General features: G+C 36.6%; 2 protein-coding genes across 2 annotated transcripts; both read right to left on the minus strand.

Moving 5' to 3' along the window:
* LOC146899069 (uncharacterized) lies at window positions 1–2213 on the minus strand. The gene is made up of 3 exons (XM_085736681.1): window positions 2208–2213; window positions 499–893; window positions 1–267 (listed from the first exon to the last, which is right to left on the minus strand). The coding sequence occupies exons 1-3, from the start codon at window positions 2211–2213 to the stop codon at window positions 135–137; spliced, it is 534 nt and encodes a 177-aa protein (XP_085592807.1). The 3' UTR covers window positions 1–134.
* On the minus strand, window positions 1424–13306 carry LOC146899070 (interactor of constitutive active ROPs protein). Its single transcript, XM_085731975.1, has 10 exons — window positions 12834–13306; window positions 11668–11736; window positions 9692–9745; window positions 9519–9567; window positions 9348–9422; window positions 8603–8851; window positions 3181–3226; window positions 3009–3087; window positions 2790–2918; window positions 1424–1667 (listed from the first exon to the last, which is right to left on the minus strand). Exons 1-9 carry the CDS (start codon window positions 13140–13142, stop codon window positions 2826–2828), a joined length of 1023 nt encoding a protein of 340 aa, XP_085588101.1. The 5' UTR covers window positions 13143–13306; the 3' UTR covers window positions 1424–1667; window positions 2790–2825.
* Between the last annotated feature and the right edge of the window lie 7167 nt (window positions 13307–20473).

A 20473-nucleotide genomic window follows, 5' to 3' on the forward strand; every position in this document is an offset into this window, starting at 1 on the left:
TTTGGCCCCTAAGACCAATTTTGACTTGGTCTTCGCTGACGTGACACCCACATTACTTAAGTGAGGTGCCACATGTATTTTTTTTTTCTTTTTTAATTCATGCTGGCTTTTTCAGATAATTCATTATTGGTTTGTTAGAATCCAGCATTTAATCCAAGGAAATTCGCAACAATTGCCTCAGAAACAGATGAATCAACAACACAAGGTGATTCAATCAGCTTCAGCATCTTGTGAACAGCACCAATTTTAACAATTGCTGCTTTATTTCTGCAAAAAAAAGCCACAGAAACAAATAAGATTAAACATGAAAATTTCACGGTAATTAATCAAGCAAAAATTACAATAAAATTAGAAATGTATAAACCACAAAATTAAGAATATGATAAATTCATGATTCGATCAAATGGAAAATTCGTTATGCATAACAGAAATTTACGAAGATTATAGAACAATGAATTGTTGCAAATTGAAATTACATTCTCAGAGAGAGAAACTTACGCATCATTGGCAATTCCGAGATTGAGTAAAGCATAGCGAGAATCAATCTGAGAATGAAGATCTTCTGAATCAAGCATTCCAACGAGCGGAGAAATTGCTCCAAGCATTGCGAGTGTGCCTCTCGCTTCGGAATCTTCTTTCGTCAGTGATCTTACTCTTGCCGCCGCCATTCTCCGCTTCGTTTCTCCACGTAAATCCTTAACCACATGCTTCTTCTCCGTTAATGTCTCTTCCTTCTTCTTCAATTCCGCATTCCTTTCATGCACCTGTATGTTCAGAAGATCCAATAGTTTCTCCGTCTTCTCTTCTCGCACTTCTCCGCGTAACTCCTTCACGATTGCCGTCGAGGCGACAGAGCTAATTTCTTCTTCGTGGTGGTAATAAATTATCTGAAACTAATGAATTGAAGAAAAAGAATTGAAATGAGCTGGCAGATTAGAGGAAAGGTGAAAGGAACCAAATCGAAAAAATTGGTTTGTGAAAATTGCTTAGAAAAAATTGGTTCGTGAAAACTAATCTCTTGTTCTTGTGGTTCTAAAAAAATTGCTCAGATCTAGTGATTGTTGAAGTGAGATTGAGTTTAAGGATTGATGATTATGGATTTTGTTTAAATAAAAAGAGTAATTTTTTCTGGGTTTGTTGAAGTGATAGAACACCTGGCCTGACTTTCTATTTTCCTTTTTTTATTTTTTCCAATTAAAAAAAACAGCATGAATTAAAAAAAATAAAAAATTACACGTGGCACCTCACTTAAGTGATGTGGGTGCCACGTCAGCGAAGACCAAGTCAAAATTGGTCCTAGGGGCCAAAACTGCCAAAGATGCAATACATAGGGGGCTGTTTTGTATTTTAATTAGTTAGGGGTCCAAAATCGCAACTTTGAGAAAGATAGGGGGACAAAAGTGCAATTAAGCCAAAAACAAAATATTCAAAACTCAATCAGCATTTCGAATATGATGTGAATACCATTCAGAAAGAAAATTGCGAGATTCTATATACACAGCATACAACAGGGAATATAAAAATATTCAGAAAATGAAAATCCAAGATTAAATGTATATAATCTTGAATTCAATTGCTCAAATCAGTGCTTAGTTGGATTTTGATTCAGTAAATCGAAGAGAAATGAGTCGAACATCAGTCCAAAAATGCTGACTTGGATCAGTAACCTGCAAAATAGTCAATTTAACAACAATTAATCACTGCAACTTCGTCATAAAAAAATGGCAGCGGTTAATTAGATGGCGGAACCATTATATAAGAGTTTAGTCTTAAACATAATTGAGACTAGGAAACAACAGTCAGTAAAATTATATGTACCATAACTAAGAAAATTGCTCTTCTCCCAACAAAAAACGCTCACTACCAACTGAACTTCCCAAAATACCCGTGTGAGTTAACTCACAGGTGTATAACAAGTCACGCTCGGCATACAACCTACGCGACTTAAGTCACGTTCGGTCACGTTTCGAACACCAGCGTGAGTTAACTCATGTTGGTGTCAAAACATTCCTTTTCACTTTTATAACTTTTTATAAGATGGGAGCTGCATAAGGAACCTTGTCAAATAACGCTGCACAAGGTAAATGAATAAAATATTCGAATCCACAAAAAGTTTTGATCTGAATGTATTCCAATGTAAGGCCTGCAGACTAAACTTCTAAATTCATCATGAAAGCAAGAAAATACTGATGTTTTTAAGACAGTACCGGCATACTGATGTTTTGACACCAACATGAGTTAACTCATGCTGATGTTTGGAACATGACCGAACGTGACTTAAGTAAGTCACGTAGGTTGTATTCCAACGTGAATAAAGTCACGCTTGATTTAACATCTGCGTAAGTTAAGTCACGTGGAGGTATTTTGGGAAGTTTGGTTGGGAGTGAACAACTTTTGATTGGAAAAGAGCAATTTTCTAACTAAACGTTTTGGATCTATTGTGTGATTGCAATCCATAAAGCAGTCATTGAAAACATATTCATGTATCCCAATGCATCTCTATAAATATAATGGGAAAAACATTTATTTTAAAAAATGCGTAAGAGTCTCCCTAGTTGTAATCAAAATTGAACTACAAACACTTTATCATTAAAGATTTTTTGAATTAATGTCATTGAATTCCATACTAGTTTTGTGTTATATTATAGTTATGCCATGTCCAGTCCTATAAGTTTAAAAATTTGGCGTACCCCTCAGTCTATCATGTATCTTATCTTATATCACATGTTTGCATCTATCTGCAAATTTTAATAGCACTACAGAAGAATGAAATTCATTGATTTTCTTACCAACTCATACAATTACAATCAGTGTTGTCTTCAGTCCTAGCGTACATTCCGGTTAAGCAATCCTTGAAAAGACAAGTAAAGATCTTTGTTGTCTGACCCAAATATCTCATCTGCCTTTCTCAAAGTTTCCTAAAAGAGCACAAACCAACCAACTGAAACAATGATTAACTGCTTCGAAACAATTTTAGAATCTAGTACTTCGGCTCAATATATATTTACCTCTCTTGTTTGTTTCTGAGCATTTAATTCTTTTATGTTAGCAAGAAATGCACTGAATTGCTCATATGAAAGGCGGCTCCTGAAAAAGTGATACATTTAATTAATTCAATCGGTTTCTTAAATAAATTGAAGTTAAAATTTACTTTTCAGAAGCAAGGAGAAAGAAAGTCACCTTGCTTGACGAAAAAACTCCTTTCCATCAATCTTTGGAGTTCGACCTAAAAAATTTGTTTAAAGTCATGAGCGATAAACAACTAAAATAATGTAATGGTGAAACATGTTGATGTAGGAGGGCTTTCTTAGTAATTTCATAGTATTTTATTTTAACCAAATCTTAGTAATTTTCTAGAACTTTCTATTATTATTTCGTTTTGTTTTATTTTGGCCCACGGGTTTGTTATTTCTTTCCCTATATAAGCAGAACTTATGCAGCCTAAGAGGCACACTTTTGATTCAATAAAATTATTAGAGATTTTCTCTCAATTCTGGTGGATTCCGGAACCCTTATTTTGATAGGTTTGTCGCTTGCAACCCTATTTTCACAAGTTTGTCGCTTGCAAACTTGTTCTTTTATATCTAGGTTTAGCGTTTGCTAACCCTACGCTTCCGTACTGCGTCAGTTGGCATCAGAGCAGGTTTCTCCTGTTCTTTTTTTCTAACGTGATCAGCCATGGGAGATCAACCAGTTACCAGGACAGATTTTGACGGTTTAGCTGCAACCATCAAAGCTCTTGCAGATCAGATTGCAGTGATATCCACAACAACAACGGCAACGACGGCTCAAATAACGACGTTGACGGCTAGGGTGGACGACCTCGCCAACAAAAACAACAACCGAAACAACAACAACAACCGAAATAACAACAACAACCGCAACAACAGGGGAGGAGGACCAACTCCGGATATTAGGGTTCGTTATGTCAACAACCCTTCTGATGATGATTTGAGTTTTGATGAGGATGAAGTCGTGATCGATGATGGGAGTGAACGTGGGAATCACCAAGATTACCGCGTTAAGGCTGATATTCCCCTATTTCACGGAACGATGGGAGTAGAAGAATTCTTGGACTGGCAGATCGATGTTGATAGATTTTTCGAAGTCATGGGCATCCCGACAGACAAGCAGGATAAGATGGTTGCGATCAGGCTGAAAAGCACCGCAGCTGTTTGGTGGGATAAGCTCGTTGTTCAGAGGCGTAGACAAAATAAACCCCCTATTCGAACTTGGAGAAAGATGAAACAGTTGATGCTTGACAGATTTTTACCTGAAGATTATGAACAGATTCTATATAAGATGTATATTGAATGTGTTCAGGGCAAGCGATCAGTGACTGAGTACACGGCTGAATTTTTGCGTTTTTCTGAACGTAATGAATTAGGCGAGTCCGAGAATCAGAAGGTGGCTCGGTATATTAGCGGTTTGAAAAGTTCATTGCAAGAAAAAATGGGATTACAGACTGTTTGGACCGTTGCTGAAGCGTCCAACCTAGCTTTAAAGGCGGAATTAATAGAGAAATCCCCTAGAAATTTCTCAAATTTCAGAAGATATTCTCCACAGAACCAAGCTGATGACAAAGAGAAAAGTGCAGCAGTCAAAGATTCAAACCATGTTAGCAAAGCAAGCAGTTCTGGCAGTGCACCTCCAGTCAAGGCCCCCGTTCAAAAGCAGAACAACCCTTATGCGTATCCTAGTGGTGATAATTGTTACCGCTGCGGTGGGAAGGGTCACAAGTCCAATGTTTGTCCATCAAGGAGGGTTGCTGGAGTAGCAGAAGGTTTGGATGATGGTGATGAGCAACTTGACGAGGAAGATGAATATGTAGGAGTTGAGTTTGCTGAGGAAGATTCTGAAGAGAGAGTGAACTTTGTGCTTCAGCGAACGTTGCTGGCATCCAAAGAGGAAGGCCAACGCAAAAATTTATTTAAGACTCGTTGTTCCGTCAATAACAAAGTATGTGACCTGATAATTGATAATGGAAGCACGGAGAACTTGGTGTCAAAAAAATTGGTGGATTATTTCAAGCTGCCCACGGAGCCTCATGAGAAGCCATACTCTCTTGGCTGGGTCAGCAAGGGATCCCAGGTACGAGTGACGCTGTCCTGCAAAGTTCCTATATCCATCGGCAAACATTATAGAGAAGAGGTACTTTGTGATGTTCTTGATATGGATGTTTGTCATATTTTACTTGGTAGACCTTGGCAGTTTGATAATGATATTACTTATCGGGGACGGGATAATGTGATGTTGTTTACTTGGGGAGCCCATAAGATTGCTATGACACCTGTTTTACAATTTGATAAGAACCCGAAAGAGAAGAAAACGAGTTTCCTAGTGATGACTCAGAATGAAAAGGAACTTGATGATGCTGTTAAGGAAACTGAGTGTTTTTGTCCGGTTGTGATCAAAGGGCTGATGAATGTGGTGAAAGAAGAGATTCCGATACCAAGTGAAGTCTTAGAAATTCTAAAAGATTTCAATGAGCTGATTGCAGATGAGCTTCCAAATGATTTACCTCCTATGAGAGATATTCAACATCAGATAGACTTGATTCCAGGATCTAGCCTACCAAACCTTCCTCATTACCGCATGAGTCCTAAAGAGAACGAGATTTTAAGGGAGCAGATTGAGGATTTACTAAGAAAGGGATTCATCCGTGAGAGCATGAGTCCTTGTGCTGTCCCAGTCCTTTTAGTACCAAAGAAAGGAAATCAGTGGAGGATGTGTGTCGACAGTAGAGCCATCAACAAGATAACTATCAAGTATCGGTTTCCAATTCCCCGTTTAGAAGCATGCTTGATGAGTTGTCAGGGTCTAAGGTGTTTTCAAAAATAGATCTACGTAGTGGATATCATCAAATCAGAATTAGACCAGGAGATGAGTGGAAGACAGCTTTCAAGAGTAAGGATGGACTTTATGAATGGCTAGTGATGCCTTTCGGATTGTCAAACGCCCCTAGCACCTTCATGCGATTAATGAATCAGGTTCTACGCCCCTTTATTGGATCCTTTGTGGTAGTTTATTTTGATGATATTTTGATTTATAGTAAGTCCAAGAAAGAGCACTTGGAACATGTGAGGCTGGTTTTGCAAGTTTTACAAGATAATCAGTTGTACATTAATCTGAAAAAGTGCACATTCAGTACCAACAAGTTACTTTTCTTGGGGTTTATAGTTGGTGAAGAAGGAATCCAGGTTGATGAGGAAAAGGTGAGGGCTATCAGAGATTGGCCTGCACCCACATCAGTTACTGAAGTACGTAGTTTTCACGGACTGGCCACTTTTTATAGAAGATTTATCAAAGATTTCAGCACTATCACTGCACCAATCACAGAATGTTTGAAGAAAGGAAAATTCAAGTGGGGTTCCGAGCAAGATCAGAGTTTTGCCTTGATAAAAAAGAAGTTGTGCACCGCCCCAGTCTTAGCTCTTCCTGATTTTGAAAAGGTGTTCCAAGTTGAATGTGATGCTAGTGGAATTGGAATAGGAGCTGTTTTGTCTCAAGAGAAGAAGCCAATTGCTTTCTTTAGTGAGAAGTTGAGTGAAGCTCGCCAAAAATGGAGTACTTATGACCAAGAATTTTACGCCGTTTTCAGAGCCCTTCGCCAATGGGAGCATTATTTGATTCATAGAGAGTTCATTCTGTTTACTGATCATCAAGCTCTGAAATTTCTCCATAGTCAGAAAGTAATCAACAAGATGCACGCTCGGTGGGTGAGTTTTCTGCAAAAATTCCCATTTATTATTCAGCATAAATCTGGTGCTCTCAACAAGGTAGCTGATGCTTTAAGTAGGAGAGCTTCTTTGCTTGTCACTTTAGCACAAGAGGTTGTGGGTTTTGAATGCCTAAAAGAATTATATGAGATTGATGTTGAGTTCAAAGAACTATGGGCCAATTGCAAGGAGCATCCTTGTGCAGATTTTCATATTCGAGAAGGATACCTTTTTAAAGGAGACCAACTGTGCATTCCTTGCTCATCCTTGAGGGAGAAATTAATTAGGGACCTACATAGTGGCGGTCTTAGTGGACACATGGGGCGAGATAAGACCATTGCTAGTCTAGAAGAAAGGTTTTATTGGCCGCACTTGAGAAAAGATGTTGGAACCATTGTCAGGAAATGCTACACTTGCCAAGTTTCTAAAGGTCTGTCGCAAAACACTGGTCTTTACATGCCTTTACCCATTCCTGATGACATTTGGCAGGATTTATCTATGGATTTCGTGTTGGGTTTGCCTCGTACCCAGCGAGGTGTGGATTCTGTGTTTGTGGTTGTGGACCGATTCTCCAAGATGTCCCATTTCATTGCATGCAAGAAGACTGCGGATGCATCCAACATAGCCAAATTGTTTTTCAGAGAGGTTGTGCGCCTTCATGGGGTTCCTACATCTATTACCTCCGACAGAGACACCAAATTCCTCAGTCATTTTTGGATTACTCTGTGGAAATTATTTGGAACATCACTGAACAGGAGTTCTACCGCTCACCCCCAGACTGATGGACAAACTGAGGTCACGAACAGGACTTTGGGAAATATGATTCGCTGTGTTTGTGGTGACAAACCGAAACAGTGGGACTTGGCTTTACCTCAGGTTGAATTTGCTTATAACAGCTCCGTAGCAGGAAAAACACCTTTTGCACTTGTTTACACTTCTGTCCCTAGACATGTGGTTGATTTGATTAAGTTGCCTAAAGCTCCTGGAGTTAGCGTAGCTGCTGAAAAGATGGCTGAAGGGATTATGACTGTGAAAGATTCTGTCAAGGCCAAGTTAGAAGCTACCGGGTTGAAAAATAAAGCTGCTGCAGATAAACGGCGAAGAGTCAAGGTTTTCAATGTGGGGGATGATGTGATGGTGTTTCTGCGAAAAGAGAGATTTCCCGTTGGTACCTACAACAAGCTACAGCCCCGCAAGTATGGTCCGTTCAAAGTGACTCGCAAGATCAATGATAATGCATATGTGGTAGCACTTCCAGATTCTATGAACATTTCCAACACTTTCAATATGGCAGACATTCATGAATACCATGCAGATGAAGTCCTTTATCAAGATGAGAACTCGGGGTCGAGTTCTTCAGAGGTGGAGGAGACTGATGTAGGAGGGCTTTCTTAGTAATTTCATAGTATTTTATTTTAACCAAATCTTAGTAATTTTCTAGAACTTTCTATTATTATTTCGTTTTGTTTTATTTTGGCCCACGGGTTTGTTATTTCTTTCCCTATATAAGCAGAACTTATGCAGCCTAAGAGGCACACTTTTGATTCAATAAAATTATTAGAGATTTTCTCTCAATTCTGGTGGATTCCGGAACCCTTATTTTGATAGGTTTGTCGCTTGCAACCCTATTTTCACAAGTTTGTCGCTTGCAAACTTGTTCTTTTATATCTAGGTTTAGCGTTTGCTAACCCTACGCTTCCGTACTGCGTCACATGTTGTAGAGGTACATGCCCCCATTCTCATGCTTTACATAGAACAAAACCCTAACCAAAAACGTAACGTGGGTAACGCTTCAACAAAGAATTCCAACACAAGGACATATCCTAGTAAGATGAAGAGAACGATTTTATAGCATATTAACAAAGACAATGAATCTTAAAAACCTGGAATTGATCGTCCTCGAGGTGGAGAATTTGCTGCTGATGACTGCTGACTTGATGGATACCATGAAGAGAGAGATGACCGTCCATCATATGAGACTTTAGAGGGAGAGGTGGCACCAGATGTTTGGTTGGGTGATACAGCAGCAGAATATCCTCTAGGAGAACCTGCCGTTTTTGGAGTTGCAGTTGGTGTAAGACGTGGTGTGATATAAGGCGTCAAAGAAAACTTTTGTCCTGAATACCTGGGAGCTACAACACAAAAGAAAAAGAATGAGTGTGCATATACCATAAGATATTAAAACACCTGAAAGCTCTTTTTTTTCCCTAATTCATAGATAGTTCCAAATTTCCAGCTACATTTTTATTGAATCCATCTTCTGAACTATTTTCGCCTTATTTTAAGATAGAAAATTCCAAACTCTTTACTTTATAGTACAATACTCTTGTTCCACGTTTTTTGTTTGATAAGATATTATTATATAAAATAATAAATTACAATTATCACTATATATAAGAATATTTGATAAGCATGCCAACGAAATATGACCAACGGTTATATATGAGAGTCAAAAGGAGCCAGAACAGAATTCATTTCCAAAAATTTAAAAGTGTTAGGAGGTTATCTTTTTCACAATTAAGTTTGTTTGCGGGATAGAACTTATATCCAAGATCATAGTTTAATTCTAAAAGTGAACAACAGTACACCAAGGTTTACAATCAGTTACATATTTGGGAAATCATCTACCTTCATCAATTGTTTTACCAACATCTGCAGAGCCACCGTATGAATGATGAGTTGTATAACCATTTCCATCATCATCTGTAAGCAATAACAAAAGAAATACACATAAACAACTAACTAACAAGGTTATGTATATGAAAATGAAATGATAATAATCAATAAGGGGAGAATTACCCTTTGGAACTGCTTGGTCACAGGTTCTAATATCTATGGTTTCAGCTTGCTGTCCCAAGTGCAATGAAAAAATGAAAAAAACATAGTTTAGAAGAATGGTATTTATCATCTTTAATACCAAAATTAATAGTGACGATGATAATTGTGACTAAGTTAATCAATTGATGTCTTACAGGAGGATTGTCATCAGCTAGTGACCGCATCAGTTGTTTTTTGAATGTCTCCAACTATCAAACAAAAAGGAAACTGAGGTTGTCAGTTATACAGAAAAAAAGTTACCACTGCATAACATATGCAAGAAAAAATATACATGCAGATAAGTAACACCATATTTGTAAACAAGAATACATGTCAGTAGTTACGAGTGTAAGATCATAGAAGTGAAGAAAATGATATATTAAACCTACTAAATATAAATTAACTGATAATAGTGCATTCAAAATTAATAATATGTGATCATTAAAATTGCAGTGAGAGGAGAAATGGCCTTCAGAACTTGTTTGTAATTGTTTATCGCACCTAAGAAGTTTGTTTACATTATAAAAACACCGAAGTGCATGCATGTAACAAATTCTATTCGTGAAAGGAATAGGGTGTAATTTTTAATAAGAGAAAAGAGTAAAGTGTAATTTATGTGCAAAATAAATATGCACACTCGACAAAATCAGGATTATATATGTAATGTAACTGTGCACAGACAAAAATTGAATTGATAAGTTTGTAACACATGTTACACACCCCTTGGGGTAAATTATGTTATGAAAATAATGCTTTAATAGAAAGGGACACACGAAGTTCAAGTATGACATAACAGTCCTCAACAAGGTTCATGTTCAACTTCTTGTCCACCATTTCAGTTCAAACTGACAGAAAATACACAAAAACATGTAGAATGAGATGGTTTCGTTAATGCAAATGTGAAAGCCAAGGGCTGATACAATGTGAACCAGTACTAAAAGCTCCTACCAGAGAAGATGCCTATCCTAACCTAACAAACTGAATACAGAATATCAGAATGAATCCCTCATTCCTCTCTCCTCACAAGATATTACTCATTCTCTAACCACCTTCCTAGATTCATGCATGGTCCACGTCACTAACAAACTCCTACTCCCCCTCCTAAATCCTTCTTTCTCTTTTGCGTGTAAACTCTCCAAACACATGGTTTGGGCCTTCCATCAACAGCTCCGTAGTCATTGGACCCAAGTGCTCTATCAATGTCATTCACAAGTCACAAATAATTCATACCCTTGTGTTCAAGAGAAATTGCATCTTCCATCCATTGCTTAGTAATTACTTAAGCAAAGAATAGCCTATGCTTTCAAATAGTAGTTATCAGTTTATCACAGATTCAACCTGATGCAGCATTTATCTTCACTAAATGAATATTGATATAGTGTTATACCTCACCCCATGTGAAATTAATGAACTGTAATTGGCTTACACACACCATCATTAAATATCTAAAATCAACAAGAATTCTATGACAACTACTACTTTTACAAACCATAATGAGTTAAGCCTAAGTTGTAGTCTGCATAACAATCCTACCAGTTATGGAAATGATCATACTTCTTACAAAATGTAATTAACTAACTTGGCTTTGTAAGGTTTCATTGTTGTTGGTTAGAGTATTAGTCTGTATAGTAATGGTTGACTACCGCATTCTCATTCAGCATTGGTATATTTTACATTGGTAACCAACATATTTTTCAAGACTCTATTAATAGTATAATATGAAGTGGTCAAGGATATGAAACCTTGACCTGAAATCATGGCCTGGGATGAGTTCTTCCAGACTTTAGAAACATAGTAATGCAGAACAAACTCCATTATTATTATGGTATCAAAGTTGTAACATTTTTTTAGGCAAATACCAAATAAGGATACCCCTAGAATAAACCATTCAGGCAGACAAAATCACAGACAGGGATTATATCTTTCTAAACAATAATTTGTAGCGCATGTCAGACATTTCACTATGTTACAAATGTGTAAAACATCTAGAGTGATAGAAAAGAAAGAAATGAAGTTCTAGCAAAAAGTATGGAAGCAGCTGAAAATTTGAAGAGTGAAGACGGACAAGATACACACAGAAAATAATCAAAACCACGCAAGACGGGGAAACAAAAATGAAACAAACACGCACCTTTGCAAAGTCACGACTTAGCTTCTTCACTGTTGCTGCCAACTCATCTCTCTCCTTTGTAAGTTTTACCTACAACCAAAAAGTAGAATACAAAATCATCTACCATCGCATTAATCTCCAAAATTTAAATTTTGAATTCTCCAATCAAACGTGCAAGCAATTTCACAAGCACAAAGGATATGTACACTAATACACACAAACATATGACATGACACAGACAGCTAGACACTAGTAATAACTTAAGAAAATGAAAGTAATTGAACATTGCCATTTGTGTCGATGTCGTGCATGTGTCGTACGCCAACACATGTCTGATACCGGATATGCCTTCAACTGAAAGTGTCAGTGCAATCCATCTTCTATTTGACTCCCAATGTTATGTTACTCAAAATTCTCTTATAATTACTAGCGAATGGCATTAAGACACGAAAAAATTATATTTTTACTGTCATTATAAAAAATAAAAGATAACAGATGTTGTGCATTTAACAACATATATCAAACCAACCATCAAAAAGCAAGGTTTTTAACATCAAGATCATTCATTTCTTTATTCTCTTTTTCCACTCTTGTACATAAAATCTACATCAACTCCCACTTTGCAAGTTTGCACCATTAATAATTAAACACTACATAATGCCCACTTATTTTCAAAGTACTTCAACATGATATGCCCCTAGTAGATGTTAACCCACTTGTGTTGGTCTGGTGGTGTTGGCTTGGGACCTTTGGAGTTTGCTCCTCCTCAAGGTGTCAGGTTCAATTCTCACAGTATCGATTTAGGTGGGTTAGCTTCTTCAAAAAAAAAAAAAAAAAAAATTCTCCATAATTATCTCCAACTTTGTTTTACTCCCTTAACCCACTCTTTAGTCCTATAAAAGGATACAATTTCGTAATTTGTAGGCCCCTAAAGTGAAAAGTAAATACAGTAACTAAAACCCTATAAATCACTAACACAGACACGTCACTGACATGGCGACACCAATAATAATTTAAGAAAATGTCATAGTTGACTATAAACACACAACGTTGGTGTCGGACACAAACACGCCTTCCATGAGAAGTGTCGATACTACAAAGCTAAAAACAAAACAAAAAATGTAAAAAACCAACAAACATTTCAATTCACATAAGAAACACCGTCAAATGCAAAAAAACAACCATACATTTTCTTCAACGGCGTTATTTAACGCAGAATGAGCCTGTTGAGAAGCACGAGTGAGAGTGGAAACACGGTCCTCAAGCTCGTTAATAACCCTATCCTTTTCTAGAAGCTTCTGACGAAGACGACCGGTATCAGATTCAAGAGACGAAACCCTAGAAGCTATAGCCATGGAAGTTATCTTCCGAGCGAGATCCAGCTGATGGTATGGGTCCGTTGGAATAACCGCCAGAATTTCATCGGGTAGGTCAAAATCGACTGCATTGTTGTTCGATGAACCACCGCCGCCGCCGGTGGTTTGTTGTGACGACATAGCGTAATTTCAATTTATTCAAAATTAAGGGTTGGAACTTCGAAGATAGTGTTGTATACGAAATTTGAAATAAGAGAGAGGGGGTGGGTGGCGTATTGTTGCAGAGAGAGAGAGAGAGAGAGAGAGAGAGAGAGACAGGGGGACAGGGAGCTGTATGAAAGAACAAAAAGAAAAAAAACAAAATGAAATAATGACGTTATACAACGTTGGAGAGTACCAAATGCAAATAGACCATTTTAAAACTTTTTTTTTTTTAATATTTTGTAAAAGATAGGCTCCCATTCGGATCAAGATCCTCTCCCGCTGTTTGTCTCCAGCAGTCTCTCCTGCATTATTTTCAGCCGTTAGATTCATCTAAAGACTTAGAAAAAAATAGTTAAGATAAAGAGTAATGATATTTTGACATCCATTTGATGACAACTTTGGTGACAACCTTGTTTTTCTTACTTCTTATTGATCAAAAACAATAGAGAGAGAAAAAGGAAGAGAGATGATAACAACATCATGTGAGTATGAGAGAGAAAGTTGTCAAAAAGTTGTCAAAAAGTGGTTGTCAAAATATCATTTCTCTAAGATGAATAAGTAATAGAAGAGGGAGGAGATCGAGCTACACACAGGCTGTGACGAGTCATAACGACTGCTGCTGACTTCAGACTGGTCACTGCATTTACCAACGGTGACGGTGCAGAGAGACCGACCAGTCCACTCTGTTACTCTTCTTTTCTTCTATATTTTTGTTGAAAGCAGACGGGAAAATCGGTCTATATCCATTCTTTGATAATTTTTTCATTGAGTTCAATGCTATCAATTTTTACATGTTATATTAAATTTCTCCTATGATTCACTAAATTTACATAACAAATTTTCAATGGTTGGACATCATCAACATAACATAGATATGACGTCTGAGGGCTGAGGGGAAAAACTCAATTGACTATATTGAAAATATACACAACAGAAAATGAAGCTTAAATGATGATAATGGTGGGACGATGTAAAATGATTTTCAAAAGTAAACTAAAGAGGTTACAACTTTCACGGAACCAAGCAGAGAGGGGTGAAGAAGTCCTTAGAGCATCCACAATGGTAGTTCTCTAATAAGGACTCTTTAAATGGACCCCACGTGACACATCCCTTATTTATAATTTTTTAATAAAAGTACATATTAAGGACTCAATGACTCCAATGGCAATACACTAATAAGGACTCCAATGAAAAATACTTAAATATGTCCCAGTATCTTTACATCATTAAACAAATAATTTTATCTATTACTCCTTTTTACAAGTGGGATCAAGTAGTACACATTTTATTACTCCTTTATGCAAGTGGGATCAAGTAGTACACATTTTTTACTTTTTTTAAACGTGTGACCCGTTAGTTACTCAGGAGAGAGAGGGTCCTTATATAGTTGCTCGTTCCTTAACGGGGACTCATTTTTTCTTCCTCCAATGGAGGGTCCTTAACGGGGAGTGATCCTTGTTAAGTAAGGACCCCCCCATTGGAGATGCTCTTAGAAAATTGGAGAAGATGAATTAAGTTTCTCTCTCATTTCAAACTGCCCCTTCTTTCCCATTTCGTCACTTAACCCTTAGATGAATCTAACGGCTGAAAACAATGCAGGAGAGACTGCTGGAGACAAAGAGCTGGAGAGGATCCAGATCCCTCTCATTCCACTAAAAAAAGAACTACTACTACATTTGAATTTTACATTAATTTTTTTTTGTTGTGGCCGGGGTTTAAACCCTGACCTTGCATATTTTATGCATTGTCCCAACCAAGCTAAACTCACGAGGACAAATTTTACATTAATTTAGTTTATATTTGGATATGCGACAAAAAGAATTGATTTTAAATGAGTTGTTTTTGTAAAATTGATTTTCGATAAAAATAAATTTAAAAGTGGTTTGTATTGAAGATTCTTATGCAAAAGTAAGTTCAACAGTAAATTTGCGAGTAAAACTTGTAACAGCCCATTTTTTGCTAAAATTATTTTCTTCATACATTTGAGAGTAACACATACATTTTCTTCAACGGCGTTGTTTAACGCAGAATGAGCCTGTTGAGAAGCACGAGTGAGAGTGGAAACACGGTCCTCAAGCTCATTAATAACCCTATCCTTTTCTAGAAGCTTCTAACGAAGACGACCGATATCGGATTCAAGAGATGAAACCCTAGAAGCAATAGCCTTGGAAGTTATCTTCCGAGCGAGATCCAGCTGATGGTATGGGTCCGTTGGAATAACTGCCAGAATTTCATCGGGTAGGTCAAAATCGACTGCATTGTTGTTCGATGAACAGCCGCCGCCGCCACCGCCGGTGGTTTGTTGTGAAGACATAGCTTAATTTCAATTTATTCAAAATTAAAGGTTGGAACTTTGAAGATACGAAATTTGAAATGAGAGAGGGGTGGGTGGCGTATTGTTACACAGAGAGAGAGAGAGGGGGGGGGGGGGGGGGGGGGGGGGGGATGGGGAGCTGTATGAAAGAACAAAAAGAAAAAAACAAAATGAAATAATGACGTTATCCAACGTTGGGGAGTGCCAAATAGACCATTTTAAAACTTTTTTTATTTCTATTTATTTATTTATTTTGTAAAAGTTAGGCTCTCATTCCACTAAAAAAAGTACTACTACTACATTTGAATTTTACATTAATTTAGTTTATATTTGGATAAAAATAAATTGAAGTTAAAGTGATTTGTATTGAATATTCTTATGCAAAAGTGAGTTGAACAGTAAATTTGCGAGTAAAACGTAATTATAGAATCAAAAGGAGTAGTGTTATTTGAACATCTATTTGCTTGACAACTAAATAGACAACCATGTTTTTACAAGGAAAAATATGTATTGGCACAAAAATCAAAGTAATAGAGAGAGAAAGTAAAAATATAATGTGAGTATGAGAAAGAAAGTAGTCACAAAAGCTGTTATAAAATGATTGTACAAATATCATTTCTCAATCAAAAGTGACATATTTAGTTTCATCTATAATTGATTATAGGTGTAAACATTTCAGAATCAATTATACTTCTCTATAATCAATTTTTTCTCCTCTAAAAGTGAAATGAAACCTACAATAAGCATGTTTAGTTTCAATGTTCAAGGGTTAAAAAGGATTTAGAGGTCGTAGAATTGATTCTACTTGAAACTAGAATCTGTAGCTTTTGGATTCTACCATCGATTAACTTTATTTGGCAAATCCATTTTTACATAAATTGTTTTGTATTCAACTCACTTTAATCCAAAATCAATATTGGATTAGGATTTTATAATACAATTTTTGTATAATAAAAATTGTGGATTTTAAATGACTAGATTTTAAAAGACTATTAAGATTTGTAATTTGAATTTCAAAGGATTCACATTATAAGATTTTATAGGATTTAAAATGACTTTACGGATTTATAAGATTTCAAAAGACTCTCTACCATAATATTCACAACACACTCTTATTTCTTAAAATGCAAATTATTTCCACAAAATTAAATTCTTTCATAAATTTAGGTAAGTAACTCAATGAAAAATCAATCCTTGGGATTTTCAATCTTTTGAAAAATGTTAGAGAGATGTGAGAGAAAGTTTGGCGATTTTGCTTTGTCAATTTCACTGTTCATTGTCAACTAGCTTCAACCTTAAGCAATCCCTAAACCACCACCGACCCACCCTCTTTCCACCGATCAACCATGAATCCTTACCAGATACCTTGGAAATGCCTAGATATCAACACAGAAACCACAAACACCAACAAAAAAACTCACAAAACCTTCGCTCAAGCTGTCTCCAATGTTTGCAAGTTTTCGGCTTCCTAGTTACCTCAACCTTGTGTAAAAAGGGATGAGCTTGCTATGATGATTCCTGAAGAGGAATATACTGCAGGTATGGATGCATGCAAATAACAAACCTGATTGTTTTCCTTTCTGAACCTTGGATGAGCATTGATAACATTCATAGAAACCGGTTCAACAGACTTAACCTAAAACCTTTTGCTTTAAATAATAGAGAAACCCTACTTCAAAACTTATGGTGCTTATGCAATATTAACCTTAACCCAACAATAATCCAAACAGATGAACAATTTGTAGTTTTTTCCCTATCTGATAATGACAAACAGTTTGCTATAGCAGCTATTTATGCTTATACTTCTCATATTAGAAGAAGACATCTTTGGCGGAACCTGAATGACCTGCAAGCTCAACTCCAAATCAGTTGGAACTTTATTGGAGACTTCAATACAGTTCTAGGTGCTCATGAACACTAGGGCCACTTTTCTCCAGCTAGACAACCTATGATTGATTTCCAAAATTAGACTAACACCTTTGAAGTTCTTCACATTCCAACTAGAGGAGTACATTTTATACAATGGAAAAGGAGGAAGAAGGTACACTCAAAGAAGACTGGACAAATCTATCTGTAACCTAGCTTAGGTTGATATGTGTGTTTCTATTTCTTGTTCAACCCTCATTAAAACCAAGTCTGACCATTAGCCTTTACTCCTAAACTTTGAATCTTCTGAAACTAGGTTTGCTTCTTCATTCAAATTCCTCAAGATGTGGTCCCTACATGACAGCTGCAGAGATCTCATTTCCTCTACCTGGAAAACAAGTTTTGTTGGTTGCTCTATGCTCACTCTTTGCAAGAAACTAAAGCTTCTGAAGTCAAAATTTAAAGATTAGAATGTATACCAATTTGTTAAAACTGTTGAATTCAAGCTTAATCTTATCCAAAACCAAACTCAAACAACTGGACCCACATATATCCTCCTAAACCTTGAAAAAGAAGCCCAAACTGACCTAAACATTGCCCTTGAAAGACAAGAAAGCTTCTCGATGGAGATAGCCAAAACTAGATGGCATTTGGAGGGTGACAAGAACACGTCATATTTTCACACACTTTCTCAAATCAAAACTAAAACTAAGCTAGTCACTAGCTTGAGAGTGGGAGATAATATGATTATTGAGCCTCAACATATTTATGATCATATTGTTGATTATTTTCAAAAATTGTTTTGTACTAACCCTTTTTTGCAGGAACATTTGCTTGTGGAGGAAGTCATTCCAAATCTCATTGATGATAACACCAACAACTTGTTAACCATTCTTCCTACTCATTATGAGATCAACACTGCAGTTTTTAATCGCAATAAGGATGGTGCCTCATGCCCTTATGGCTTTGGAGCATTCTTCTTTGAAACATACTGAGATTTAATTCACAAAGATGTAATTGATGAAATCATGCAGTTCTTTGTAACATGTTGGATTCTCCCAAACTTTAATGCTAACACATTGATTCTCATTCCCAAACATCAAAATGCTGATGGTGTGGACCAGTACAGACCAATTGCTGTAACAGCCCGATTTTCACTAGATTTATTTTATTATTTATTTATGTGTGTTATATGTGCTCTTATGTGATTATTTGCCTCTGTGTGTATTTTTGGTTGGGAATTGTAGAATTCGGTGTTAGAGGGGTATTTTAGTCATTTTGGACTTACGGGTATTTTGGTCATTTTGTGAGCAAGGGTAATTTTGTAATTTGATGAGGATTATTTTTAGTGCTTAGTGAGAGTTGTTATTTTACTAAGTGTTAGGGAGTTGTGGTAATTTATTTTATTACAGGTAAGTGGCCGTTAATATTACATTTTACCGTTAATTGAGTAGTAACATTTTGGGTTAGAATAGAAATGGGTTAGGCCCATTAAGGATTGTGAGTTGAGCCCAATTAAGTAAAGCCTATTTAAACACTAGTGTTAGTAGAGAAATAGGGTTTTACCAACATTTGTCATTTGGGAGAAGAGGTAGAAAGAGAAAGAGCAAGAGAAGAGAAAGGGTTGAAGAAGGAGAGCTAGAGAGAGCTAGAGGTTCAAGTTGTGGGAGCTAAAGTGAAGCCCTAGCCTGAGTTTGTGAAGAATTAAGGTAAGGGGTTAGTTTTTGATCATAATCACTTAGTTGTAGCTTCTACCTTAATTTCTTACATAAGTGCTTATTTGAATAATTGATTAATTGTGAAATTAATTGTGAAATTCGTGCTTATGTTGTGATGCAATGTTTGGGTATGTAAATTGAATGTTAATTGAGTTGTTGATGATGAAATTGCAAGCTTAAATCATGTACATATGTATGCTTTGTGTTTTACCCAAAAATTGTTGATATGAGATGTTGTTGTTGATGAATTATGATGAATTCATGATTAGTTGTTGTTGTTGTTGATGTTGTGAGGTGTTGTTGTTGATGAATGGAACCTTGGGAGATCTTAATCTTTGAGCTTGTGATGATTGTGTTGTTATTTTTGAAGTTTTATGAAAATGGGTCAAATGGTGAATTTTGTTAGGAGAATGTTTTGGGTCACATTTTATATCAATTTGAGTGTCTTTTCATGTTTGGAAATGTTTGGACAAGCCTTGGGATCAAATTTGGGCATTGGGAAGTCAAAATTGGGGTTTTGGGGTGAAAATGGAGGTTTTCCCGAGAGCTTACTGTCACAACTCGCCACCGCGCTCACGAGGCGAGTTGGACGCGAGCAAGGAGGGCTCCCTAGAGCTTACTCGCCTCGCGAGTAAAGTTACTCGCCACGGCGAGTTACACAGGGCAGCACCCCCTGTTTCGCGTTCTTGCATCTTTTTCCCTTGTTTCTGTTTTGATTTGGTTTTTGGTGTAAACATGGAAGTTGTAGATAATCTTGTTATCTTCCTAATGGCGTTGGTTTGTCTTGAAAATGATTCTTGGATTTTAAGTTATGAGGAAAACACTCTAAGGATGTCTTAGGGAAATTTTACGAAAACTTCGCATAACCACTTTTTAGTCAACCCAAACCTTATGGATTATTTCCTACTTTTAAACTTGGGTTCTATAAGTTCAATTATGGTTTTCAAACTGTGATGTGTTGGGTCTAACTTGTTTTGCTTAGAAAATGGGGAATTTCTTGAAAAATGTTTCGGTGAGACGAACTTTGTGATTTTCATGAATTCGTCGTATTTAGTCTAGGGGTATGCCTAGTTGAGGCATTGGGACTTGTTTACTTGGTTTTGGCTCAATTGCTTAATTATTTCTAATGTCGTGATTTTGAGAGACGAACTTGTTGAAAATGGTTCTTTTAAACCAAGTACCTTATAAATCTTTCATGAATAGTTTTATATGATTGATTGATGATATGTGGACGATTGTTGAAGGTTAGATATGATGTATGTCATGAAATGTTGTGTAGTTCCATTTTATTGGGTTTATGAGGAGTATATGGAATTGTGGTGATAATTTATGGTTGATGTTAATGTATGTTGATCCATGTTGATGACTCCTATTGAAATGTGATTCGTTGAATGTGTGGACACATATAC

Source organism: Medicago sativa, chromosome 8 (assembly GCF_051527215.1).
Source record: "Medicago sativa cultivar Bolivia chromosome 8, Bolivia_mono, whole genome shotgun sequence".
Classification (NCBI taxonomy): Eukaryota; Viridiplantae; Streptophyta; class Magnoliopsida; order Fabales; family Fabaceae; genus Medicago; species Medicago sativa.